The sequence below is a fragment of the Archocentrus centrarchus genome, unplaced genomic scaffold (genome assembly GCF_007364275.1).
Source record: "Archocentrus centrarchus isolate MPI-CPG fArcCen1 unplaced genomic scaffold, fArcCen1 scaffold_30_ctg1, whole genome shotgun sequence".
Lineage (NCBI taxonomy): Eukaryota > Metazoa > Chordata > Actinopteri > Cichliformes > Cichlidae > Archocentrus > Archocentrus centrarchus.
Genome location: NW_022060259.1, coordinates 1,335,001 through 1,347,766, shown reverse-complemented (window position 1 = coordinate 1,347,766; position 12,766 = coordinate 1,335,001). Strand labels below are relative to the sequence as shown.

The following is a 12,766-nucleotide window of genomic DNA, read 5'->3' as shown; positions in this document are numbered from 1 at the left end:
CAACGTTTGTGAAAGAACGGGTGAGTCTGAAGAGAGAAACTTCAATAGTTACTTCCTCCAAACCATCAACGTGTCTATTCTATAGTGATGCTGCTGGGGGGTTCCCGAGTTATTAATCTCTGGCTCTCTTCCACAGCATGTCTTTTGTCCTGTCTCTCCCTCCCCTCAGCAGATGACTGCCCCCCCCGAGCCTGGATCTGCTGGAGGTTTTTCCTGCTAAAAGGGAGGTTTTCCTTCCCACTGTCACCAAATACTTGCTCATAGGGGGTCGTTCTGACTGTTGGGGTTTTCTCTGTATATTGTAGGGTCTTATGTTACAATAAAAAGCACCTTGAGGTGGCTGTTCTGATTTGGTGCTATATTAATAAAATTGCATTGAATGATACTGTAACAGGATGCTACTTTTGCAACAAGTTAGCTCATGAAATTTCCACTGTAAGTGGTATTACTGCAAAGTGGAAGCATTCGAGAACCAGAGCAACTCAGCCACAAAGTGGCAGACCACGTAAAGTTACAGAGTGGGGCTGCTGAGTGCTGAGGTGCATTAGTGTGTAAAAGTCATCAACACACTGACTCAGTAACTACAGAATTCTTAGCCTCTTTTGGCATTAACATCAGCACAAAAACTGCACTAGGACCTTCCATGGCAGAGCACCTCCTGCAGGTGTAAGGTGTAGGTGGCCCAACCTATTTCTGCATACAATGAGTTATGAGCTGCTGTCCAGATACAGCTATTGTCAAATTGACATCTTCCTTCATTTTTTGTGTGTCCACTCCTCTCACCTCCATGGGGTATATGCTGCTCTGAGCGATTACTCCAGCCAGAGAGCCAGCCACCAGTCTTTCTGTGATGCCCAGCGTCTCCTGGTTACTTCCAATCAGTCGTTTAATCTGACAGACAGGATGTCAATGTCGTTTAGCAGCAACACCAAAATCAGACCAAGAACAAACAGATGTGTTTCTGTGTACCTGTTCGTAAGCCATGAACTTCATTGCAGATTCGGGGGCAATCTTAAGGACATTGATGCCGTTGCCTCGCCACAGTGACCTTACACCACCCTCCCGGATCATCTGGCCAAAGCCACCAGCAATACGCATGCTGTTGCTCTTGGAGGAGTGAACCTGGGCAGGTGGGAAGAAATGTTCATTAGCTGTCCTCTCTCCAGGCAGTCAAAAATGAAAATGCTTGGATAAGTTGTGTTTTACCTGCATGAGAACTTTGAGCCGGTCCAGTGGTGCTGTGCAAGTTCGAGACACTGCACCGGCCCCTCCTCCAGCCACTAGGTGTCGCCACAACATACCCTTTTTCTTCTCTTCTGCCGTGAACTCGTCAGGCACCATCAGACTCTCCCCTACATCGAAGATCTGTGGAGGAAGCGGCCGTTTTAAGCCCAGACACACAAGTTACAGCAGTGACAGTGGAACACCATGAGAATATACCATTCAATGAAAAAGACTTGTTCCAATGGGATTAGTGTCTCCATTGCTGAATTCTTCCTCCTAGCCTACAGGCATTTCAGTCCTATAGCAGTATTCAAAATTGGGATCAAAATGAGTTCTTATTAAATATTTAGCAGCATTATGGACTTCCACAGACTGTCGTGAAGCACAAACTACAACTTTTTCTGAATGTCAGTATGATTCTACAGTGTGAAAGGTGCAATAATTATTTGATTAATAAACTGGCAAATCAACAGAAAATTATTCACAACATTTTTTATAAGTAAGGCATTATAACACCCATTGCTAATAAAGGGTCAGTTGATAGGTGAACAGCCTTTGTTATTTTCACAGTTCTGTGCACAATTACCAATAAGTAGAAAAGATGTGATTTGCTTTGTGTTTGTCGCTGCAGAACAGAGGAGGAGGAGGAGTGTGTACCGTGGAGTGTTTCCAGTAGAGAATGATCTCAGGAATGTTGTCAGCTGGATGCAGGAGGTGGTAGTCCCGCCACTCATTCCAGTCAATGGTCATTGTTCCGTTTTTATCCATACTACACATGTAAGAGAGAACACAGCGGATACAGAGCGTAAGAAGGGATGCTTTTAGCAGCAAGAACAAGCAGTCTGCTCACATGCACTGTTTGGTCTCAGTAATGAAGACATTTGCCTCCATGGACTCAGGTGCAGTCTGTTGTAGCAGGATGCTCTTCTTGAGCGATCTGTGCTAAAACTGAATCACCAAATCATCATAATGATTTGTTTCGCCAACATCTGTTGCATTTTAACATCACTGTATACATTGCAGTTGGAAACTGAATGAGAAACACATTGGTGATTTGTGCAGCATTGACTGAGCAAGCAGACTATAGAAGCTACTACTTACTACATAATAGGGGCCCAGATATGACCCCTCCTTATTCTGAGACCAGCCAGAGAAAAGAAGACAAAGACAGACACAGAGGAGGTTAGAGGCACAGACAGTGATCACAGTGAGCCTTAACATGAACCAAACACTACAAACATGAGTGGAGATGAGACGAGACAGTGGCAATCTGCACGACAACATCCCAACACGTATCCTCTCCAAGACGACATGTGTGTGTGCTCAGTAGTCAAAAGTCTCATTAGCCTATTCGGCAAGTAATGTCAGTTTCTAACCAGGTTCTACTGTGCATTTATCACAGTTATCAAAATTACATCATTTCTGTGACTCTACTGGAATGGCCATTTAGGTGCATTCCCAGTAGGCTGCTGAGCTGGTGTCCCAGTTATAAACAAAATAGGAGATAAATGGATTCTAAATGAAAACCAGATGTTCAGAAAGTTCTGATATTTATACTGATACTGTGGATTTAAAAGGAAAAGATTTAATATCTGAGTTAATCAAAGATTAATGAATAGCCAGTCAATTTTTGCACAGCATACATAAAGTGTACTGCATATAAAATACATTACAATCAAATCACTAAACAAAACACTTCTTACAAAAGACAAACAAGCAGTGAGACAGCAGCAGCCTGAGTCACAGACAGATGTTAGTATTGCTGTGGAGGCTGATAATGAACAATGAGTCAAACTAAAGGACAGTAAGGACTGAACTAAATCAATCATTCTTAAATCAAATAATCAAGATGTGATTGTAGAGCAGGCTTTCAGCTTTTAATTCAAGGGGTTTAACAAAAGTTTAGGAATTCCACCCATTTTGTACAGTCCCCCATTTTCAGGGGTTCAACAGTAATTGGACAATTGCCTCTGCACAGTAATGTAGCACAGACTCATGACAATGATGACTACTACTAACCAACCTTAATCTTAAAAGTTTCACTTCCTGTTTTAATTAAGAATCTGTCCAGTAGGCAGCCTCAACTAACCTTTCTTTAAGTCATTCAGTATAATGATTACGTTATTTGCTGCTTTACGCAAGGAGGAACAGGAGCACTACAAAATGCCCTCCAGCAGGCCACCGATGTGAATCAAATCAAATCAAAGTTTATTTGTCACATGCATCGTCATACAAGGTGCGTTGCACCGTGGAGCCTGATTGGCATTTGCCACAGAATACCAGAATTGGCAGGTCAACCACTGGTGTCCTGAGCTTTTCACAGATGAGAGCACGTTCACCCTGAGAACATGTGACAGACGGGCACCTTAGCTGCCATCAGGTATCAGGATGAAATCCTTGGACACATTGTCAGACCCGACGCTGGTGCAGTGGGTCCTCTCAGACATTAGGTGTTCTACAGTATCATGGTGCACCAGGATGCACTATGGGAAGAAGGCAAGCTGCGGAAACCACCCATGTGGATGTTACTTTGACGTATACCACCTACTTAAGCATTGTGCAGACCACGTACACCCTTTCATGGAAACTGTGGCCTCTTTCAGCAGGATAATGCTCCCTGCCACAAAGCAAAAATGGATCAGGAATGGCTTGAAGAGCACAACAGTGAATCTGAAGTGTTGACGCTTCAAACTCTCAATACAATCGAGCATTTGTGGGATGTGCTGGACAAACAAGTCCAATCCACGGAGGACCCACCTCACAGGATCTGTTGCTAACATCTTGGTGCAGATTCCACAGCACACCTTCAGGGGTGCAGTGGAGTCCATGCCTGGATGGGTCAGGGCTTTTTTGGCAGCAAAAGGGGTCCAACACAATATTAGGCAGGTGGTCATAATGTTATACTTGATCAGTGTATGTATGCATGTCTGTGGTAGACTGCATACTTCTACCAAACAGATTTACAGCTTTCTGGGACCGTGCACACCAGGATATAACACAGGCTTTGATGTAAGGTATGGAACTACACTGTAGCCTACGCTGTAGATTTAACACAGTATTATAAAGGCAATGTTATTTATTAAGCACATTTCATTATACTTAAACTCAATGTGCTTAACAGAGAAGATTAAAAACAAAAACCTATGCAGGTTTACAATGCCTTATGGAAGAAAATGAATAAATAAAAGAACAAAGTAGTAAAACACACACACACACACACACACACACACACACACACACACACACACACACACACACACACACACACACACACACACACACACACACACACACATCTATTGAGTATAGGCCTGTGTGGACAAAAAGGTTTGGTTTTGATTGTATGCACTAATGTAAAAGCAGTCAGCTTGTTCCAAGGAACAGGACCACAATAACTTCAGTGCACTTAGATTCTTGCTCAGAATTATAGACACTGAGCAAGTTAGAGATTTACTGGGGGCCAAATCATTGATTTGATATATTATTTGATATTATGAACTAATAGAAGGATTTTAAAGGTAACTGTGTACTGAACTGAGAACTAATGCAGTAGCTTCAGTAGTATGTTCAAACTTCAGTGTACCTCTAAGGGTTTGGGCTGCAGCTCTTTCTGTGCTATGACTGGTTCTGAAACCTGATTGGTACTTATCATAAAGACTGAGATCAAAGGTATTCATTCAGTTGTTTTCAAAGATTGTGCTGAGAAAAGAAAGATTAGAAATAGTCTATAATTAATTACCAATGGACCTAAGCTATTGTTCTTGAGTTTTCTTAAGTCAGGACTTTTCCTGACAGAAATAGGATGGTTCAGATATGATGACGAAAGATTAAATTACCAGCTACCAACACATTTAATCCAAGAAGTGCATGTCTGACAGAGGCTAAAGATCTGACAAAAACTGGTGTTGCCTAACTGTTGTTTTGAGGGATCATGTGCCTCTGTTGAGTGGGTCACAGAATTATCTCACCTTCTGAGAATCTTCTCTGCCTGTTCCTCAGAGATGTTCACTCCCAGGTCACGCAGCGACTGCATGATTTCTTGTGAGTCAATTCGGCCTGCAACAAAGAAATTCATTGGTCAGGGCTACTTTTACACAGAGGTTAAAAAACACATCACAATCATGTTATGTCTTCTGCATTTCTGTAGGATTAGGTTCACTCTAAAGGGAACCATTACAAACCAACACAATGCCATCTCTTCCCTACGAACATGTCACTCTCACAAACACTGACTCACTGTGATAACACAGAGGTCCTGCTGTTCATGCCCATAATTTTCCAAGGTTTTATTTGTGATTTGTCGGGTGGGCAATAATAGGGGAAGTGAGTGACTGGGATCATATCCTGATCAATTGTGTTATTTGTGTCACTCCAAAAAAAAACTGTTCCTGTCCACCATGGACAGAGGGCGCCATCACAGGCCTGACACTTCCAGGTGTGTCGCTCCTGTTGTACACCTGTAGACAATGTTTACATTTGAGTCTGCCTTTGGTGTCCTTTTGGCAGCATCTGCTTTGTCCATGACTACACAACACACTAAACACAGTAACTATACACACTCCAAGCACGCTAAAATCTCTCAAATGTCTAAACTCGTTATCAATATTGCTGTCTGTCTTTCGCTCTGTCTCCCACAACTTTCACCTGTTCCTCAGCAACCAAAGGCCACATGTTGCCATATAATGTTTAACAGACTCACTGAGGCTGCGTCCTGCTGCTACCTCATCTGAAGTCGCCCACGTCATTTGGACGTGCGACATGTTTTTTGACTCCAGAGGCAAAGATAGGGATTTTTTGTTTGTTTTTTTTTATCTTGACCCAATTATGGCAAACATTTAATTAGGTGATTTAGGGCTCACTGGCCATCTTTCTTGCAAAGTTGGTATGAATCATACTGGTAATTTTGCTCTAATATTGTTAAACAAACATACCAAAAACAATACCCTGTTCCTCCTCTGGGGGGGCGGGGTCATCAATTGTGACCACAGAAGTGGCTATTGTCACAGCTCAGAAAACGCTTCAAACTCTGCTTTAAGTTGTTACAAAGTGTCTTACCATCATTCTTCCTGTCCAGACTCTTGAAGACCAGCCGGAGTTTCTTCTCGTGGTCTCTGAGATAATGGACAAACTCCTCAAAGTCTAACTGTCCATCCAGGTCTTTGTCTCCTGCTTTCACTATTTTCTGTAAGCAAAGAGAAACACATCGACACACTCATGGTGTAAGTCATTTCTTCAGGTTTTTCAGAAAACACAGAAAACTGATTTAGGACATTATTTTAGGAAGGTGATGACATGAGAAAAAGTCCAGCAGTGAAGAACTAGGAAGACGTATGTAAACAATGACTCAGTCTGCTGCATTAGCTAAAAGCACAGCTCTATGTGACAAACAGCAGCAGACTCCCAGGTCTCCTACCATCTGTGCTCTGTTGACTCAGGCCACTTTACAGCCGTCACACATCTCAGGTTATTATTTATCTTAAGACCATGCAGAGTGCTTTCTGCTACCACACCCTGCCAGGTCCACTCAAAGCGCCAAGTAGTGGCGACCCGAAGGATGGATAACTTGTCCTGTTAGATGGGGGTGGGGAACCATTACACACAAAGATATACTGAAAGATGACTACTTAAACCAGCATAAAGTTTAAATATACTGAAAATAAAGTTAAAAATGAGGAAAAGGCTCTTATAGAAATCAATGGAAGGGTATTAGGTCAGCTTGGAGGGTGACCTGAGTAACTGGTTCTACTAATAATTACATGATTAGCAGATATTTTGGCATATTAAAAGGAAAACTTACAGAAGACTTTGAACGAGGATCATATGAAACAGATTTTAGGCTGGAAATATTTAGAAAGTTTAAAGATTTTAGTGTGATATCCACTTATTACAGTGGACTAATTACAGTACAAGTTGGACCCAAAGCAGGATCAGGATATCGAGAATAGTTCACTGAGATGGAAAAGTTAATTTATCACTAATGCAGAGCTTACTAAATAAAGACCAGCAAACAATTCAATTTTTATATACAGTGCCAAATCACATCAACAGTCCCCTCACAAACCCTTTAAACAGTAGAACTGTGAAATCTGTGGACCACACTGAATATACAATACCAGTCAGAAGTTTGGACACACTCATGGGTGAGTGTGTACTGTAAAATCTGCTTAAGTAACCAGACATGTTTGGAAGCAGCAGGTAGACCACTACACTGACATCTGACATCTGTTTGGTCAAAAAATGTAAAACTATTCCTTCACGGGCTAGACATGCATTACGATGTAAAGTGTCGCCTCAGCCTGTGACTCCATTCATCAAAATGCTAATCCTCACATAGAACATCGATCTTTTTGTATTAGGAAAACCGTTTTATTGAGACATTTGGATTATAACATTTATATCAAAATGAAGCGTATTTCAAGAGGAATATTTTCATGTAGGTAATTATATATTGGATGGATAGTACCTGTGAGGAGAAATCATTGGTGAGAACTGACTGAGAGCAGGCTGTACTGTTTTCGGCCTGTATCAGCTAATTTGCTGATGTGACGCTGGTGTTGGATGAATGGGCTTTGTATGTACCTTTGTATGTCCTTGCTACTCTTATGCTTTGCTGTCTACAGCCTGACTCACTAACCTAAACACCAGCTTTTTTCAGATGGAAATCTACAGTCTATAGAATGAAGCTGTATGAATGAATGGTCAAATGTTGCTTGTAGTCTAAACAGTTTAGAGGTGCACAGCGATGCACCAGCATCTTGAGTGGTTTGTCAAGTTTTAGAGTTTTTAAAGTTTTCAAACATTTAATGTGCAGTCCGATGGACCTCATCAAGATAAGGGACAGTACCCCATGTGAGCTCCAAGCTCCACTAGGCCCTGGTAAAATGCTACAAACCAACACAGAGGACCATCACTGTGTGGCCCAATCATGCTGCCTCTGCGTTGTTCGATTATTTTCAAACCACGGACTGGCAGATCTTCAGACAGGAAGCTGCACATGAGGATAAGGTGGAGCTAAAGGAGTCATGGCTATAGCTAGTGGCTGTGCCGGGGTGAGGTACTGTTAGCTACAAGAACAGATTGCTATCATCACAGTTTGTAAGCAGGCGTGGCCATTAGCACTAGTAAGCAATGATCGTAGATTTCAGGAAGCAGAGAATCTTCCCTCCATCCCAACACATCAAGGGAGCAACTGTTGAAGAAGTTTCCAGCTTCAGGTACCAAAGTACCTCCAAACAACAACCAAAGAATCTATTTTGACTAAGCTTATCTGTTTGTGGTACCAAGAAAGCAAATACAGTAACATTTGTTTCACTTTGTTGTAAAGAAGAAGAGGATCCACTTCCAGACCTCATGACCAGCCAGCTCACTTCCACCATTACAGAATATGACTCAACACCACATTCAGCAAAGCTACTCATGCACATCAGGATCATTTGTGATTCTAAACTGGAAGTAAGTGTGTAGTTGTCTGTCCTTGTGTGTTGTTCTAGTGACAGACTACATATGGACTATCTATTCTGGCTCTCAAGGGCAGCTGGGATAGCCTCCAAGCATGTATAGTGTACAAAGTGTATTTTGTCTCTCACACAAAGGTCATACCTCACACCCTCTCCTGTTACAGTCTCGAAGCGTCAGCATCATTTTCTAACAAAGCATTTTGCACACTGTGTGTGAAGGTAAAAATTTCTTGGCTGTGTTTGCAGTAAATCCATTGGGAGACACAATCTCTGCCCAGGTTTTAACAGCTGACAAATGATAATACTAGGATCAAGTAGACCTACATGCTCAGGCTATATATGAAAAATGGACAGGCTCCACGTCTGAGGAGTGAAACCAGTGCATGCACGCCATCAATGAGCAACTCCTTTGTTTGCAAAAGGAGTCAGATTGCAAAGAAGTCCATGAGAAAATGCACCTGCAGTTGATGTATGACTGCAGTAAAAAATTTCTTAACGCTCAACACTGAAGTTCTGGAAGTAAAAACCCATTCATATTCACCACAAGGATTTTGATTACCACGAGCTACGACGCTGTGAAACAACGGTATGTGGTCCTGGAGAAAACACGCGCCTGTACGACATCAACTTTGTTTCAAGGGACAAAAAAAAAAAAAAAGGAAACACTCTGCCCATAATCCTAAAATGAAACGTCTCTGATTGGTGGAGGTCACCGCTACAAACGTCAGGTTGCTTAGTGAGTGCAAAGACTGTGAGAGCGGTGATGCAGTCAGGAACGAAGCACTGAACCACAGGCTATACTTCATCATGCGCACACACCCCACAACTCAACCTATATTATACAGTATTACACAGAAGTCTTGAGCCACCCCTCATTTCTTTATATTTTGCTAGGAAACTGGGAATTAGGTGCAGGGACTTATTGAAACATGCAAACATAAATGGAAATGCAGACTCTAGGGCAAAAACAGTTTGTTCATTTCTAGCAAGCTTTAAAGTCCATTTTTGCTATGACCGGCTTTATTCTTCAACACGGCCTGAAGTCCGAGGCAGCTTCTGTAATTTCTTTAAGCAGTCTTCAGGAAAAGTTCTCCAGGCTTTTTGAAGGACAAAAAGCCTTTGTTGTGCTGCCTTTTGTTTCATTCTCTATCAAGATGGTCTCACACTGCTTCAGTAATGTTGTCTGTTCTCTGGGGACGCAAATCCATGACTGATAGTGTTCCATTGTGTGTGTGTGTGTTTTATCCAGGTAAGTGTTTACTGCATTGGCAGTGTGTTTGGGATCACTGTCATACTGAAAAACAAAGCTGCTGTCAAACACTTTCCATAGTGGCTCAAACCCTGACTGTACTCCTCTATAATCACAATTCCTTCATTTTTGACAGCACTGGCTGAAATACATCCCCAAACCATGACAGAGCCTCCACCACATTTTACAGATGGCTGTAGACACTCACTGTTGTCTCTCTTGAGAACATTTCTCTGGAAATGGTCAGATACAAGGACTGGATTGAAAATGAAAAAGCAGCCAATGTCCAAAGAAAAGCTTTTAAAGACCTTCAGAAAGCTGAAGAACTACTGCTCAAGACCGCTTTAAACGATTACAAGAAGGTCCAGCTCCTTTGAAGCAAAAAATAAAGAAATGAGAGTTGGCTCGAAAATTCTCCACAGTACTGTATCTTCAAAAATCTTATTATGCAACATACTGAAAGGAAGAAAGTCATTTGCTGTAGAATCTAGGGTTTGCAGTGGGTTAGTGGATGTTTACAGTTCATCTTGGAGCTGTTCCTTGGTTCAAGGTTTAAAACTCTTTATGCTCTATAGTTTCTGGGAGCCAGATGAGACCACATTTAGTTGAGAAAGTGGAAGTTATCATCCAAGATTAGCTATCTTGGTTACCAAGCTACATACATGAGCTTGTGCCACACAGCAAGGCATTAATATTTGTCAGGAAATTATGTTAAAATGACCCAAAAGATTCAAAAAGCACAAACACTGAAGTGGACCTTTCAAGTGTGTTTACTGGATGCGACGCCTACTGAACAGCTAACAGATCCAGCTGCCTGTGCTGACACATCGGTCAGTCAAACCTGAATGCCAAACTTCATTGGTGAAGTTTGGCATTCAGGGGGTCTTTGGGGGTCGACTCACTTTAGGACTGAGCCTCAAGCGGCCTTTAGAGGAACTGCAGTTTTTGGGACTGCACTGCACTGGCTTTATTTTTCAGCCCTGGAGGTTGATACTTGATATTAATCGTTAGAAAGTTGAGCAGTGAAGTAATTGTCACTCAAATTGTCACTTAAACAAGTCTAGAAAATATGCTTTTATCGGCCTGCTTTATCCTACCTGTTGAAGATCTGTGGGTGGTGCCACCATGATTAATACTGTGGTCTTCTTTGGAGTAACATTATTCCTCCTGATTTCTTTATTGTCAGAGGAGTTTGCAGTGCTTCCCTGCAGACCTGCCTGCAGCTCTGTGCAGTTTTTAGTAGTCCCAGTCTGTTTCTCCTCTGGCAGCTGGGTTTCAGCAGGCTTACACTGTGCCCTGCCAAAAAGTCTCTGGTATAGGAAGCTCAGCATGTCCTGCAGCATCCTCAAACATGCACTGCCTGGGTGACTGCACTCTGACCAAAAACCAGTGGCAACAGTCTTGCAAAATGCAGAGTTGAACTAGTAGTACACGTGTGGAAAGGCCAGCTGAGACAGCACTGGATTGCAGAAACGATTTCACTCACTGCTCAGACTGTGTCTCATCTTCTAACTGCATGTTTTTCCTCATTAAAATGTCCAGGCTCAGGTCCACAGGTATGAACTGCAGCAGAATAAAACCAAGTTCTCCCAGCTAACTCTTACCATACTATTCTGAGATGCAGTTACTTCGCGAGTCATCAGATTGAGAGTTCAGACAAGAAATATCTCATGGCTAATAAAGCAATACAATCAGCAGCAAACTCACTTTCCTGGCTTCAGTATCATCAGCCAGAGAAACGCAGCAGAGAGAGCCTCCAAAAACCTGCATCCTCACTGCAGCCCAGCCTGACCAATCACTGCAGACCATACTAGCAGGTCTGACTGCCGCACCACAGAATGTGGGTCTCAGCCAATAGAGGACTGGCTAGCAGCATGGAAATGAAGTGATGTCTTCGACTGTCGGTGAATGTAGAAGGACAGGGTTGGCTAAAGAGCAGGGTTCCCTTCAGCTGCACCTCCCTCTCAGTAAAGAAAATCTGCTGAGTGATGCCTCCTTTTCTTTCCTCCCCCATGCTATCCTCCTCCACTGGCTCTGATTCATTCCGAGAACACCATCAGCATCAAGCAAGTAATCTGAAGCACTCAAGGCTGAGCGCGGACACATTTTTATTCTCAGCACGTAGAGGGTTCCTCCTGCTGGGAGAGTTACAGTTTGACATAGCAGAGTAGCTCTGTCTCTCCATAAAACACTGCTTTCTTACAGCCGTTTTCTGCAGTCCTACCTTACTGACCACACTGCCAACATATCGCTCTGGACCAGCACACTTTAGAAAAGAAACACCTCTGCTTATACCAGAATAAAACTGGCATTATTTTATATTTTTCCTAACACAAATTAATCACTGAAAAACAACAATTATTTCCAGCCCAGTGGTTACAAATACACACGCGCCAAAGACTCACTCAGCAATAAACGCCAATCAAGCAGGTCACAAACTGGTTTGATTATCACAGATGTGATCGAGCTACACTCATAAGCACCTCCATTATGAAAAATGTAGATTCACAACACATTTCCACTCAGGAAACAATAAGACACAGGAGAGAGAGACAGAGAAAGACACACGGGAGAGAGACACACAGGAGAGAGAGAGACAGGAGAGAGAGAGATACAGGAGAGAGAGAGAGAGACAGGAGAGAGAGAGAGAGACACAGGAGAGAGAGAGACAGGAGAGAGAGAGACACAGGAGAGAGAGACAGAGAAAGACACACAGGAGAGAGACACACAGGAGAGAGAGAGACAGGAGAGAGAGAGATACAGGAGAGAGAGAGATACAGGAGAGAGAGACAGAAAGACACATGGGAGAGAGAGAGAGACACACAGGAGAGAGAGA

At 42.6% G+C, this 12,766-nt stretch overlaps 1 protein-coding gene across 1 annotated transcript in view; it reads right to left on the bottom strand.

Moving 5' to 3' along the window:
- LOC115776359 (calcium-binding mitochondrial carrier protein SCaMC-2-like) overlaps window positions 1-12,766 on the bottom strand; it is a 29,022-nt gene that overhangs the window by 6,045 nt on the left and 10,211 nt on the right. The window contains exons 2-7 of the mRNA XM_030724000.1: window positions 6,280-6,406; window positions 5,193-5,280; window positions 1,882-1,993; window positions 1,207-1,365; window positions 970-1,122; window positions 784-891 (exon numbers count right to left, since the gene is read on the bottom strand). Coding sequence (XP_030579860.1) covers window positions 784-891; window positions 970-1,122; window positions 1,207-1,365; window positions 1,882-1,993; window positions 5,193-5,280; window positions 6,280-6,406 — 747 coding nt within the window. The remainder of the gene's footprint in view (window positions 1-783; window positions 892-969; window positions 1,123-1,206; window positions 1,366-1,881; window positions 1,994-5,192; window positions 5,281-6,279; window positions 6,407-12,766) is intronic.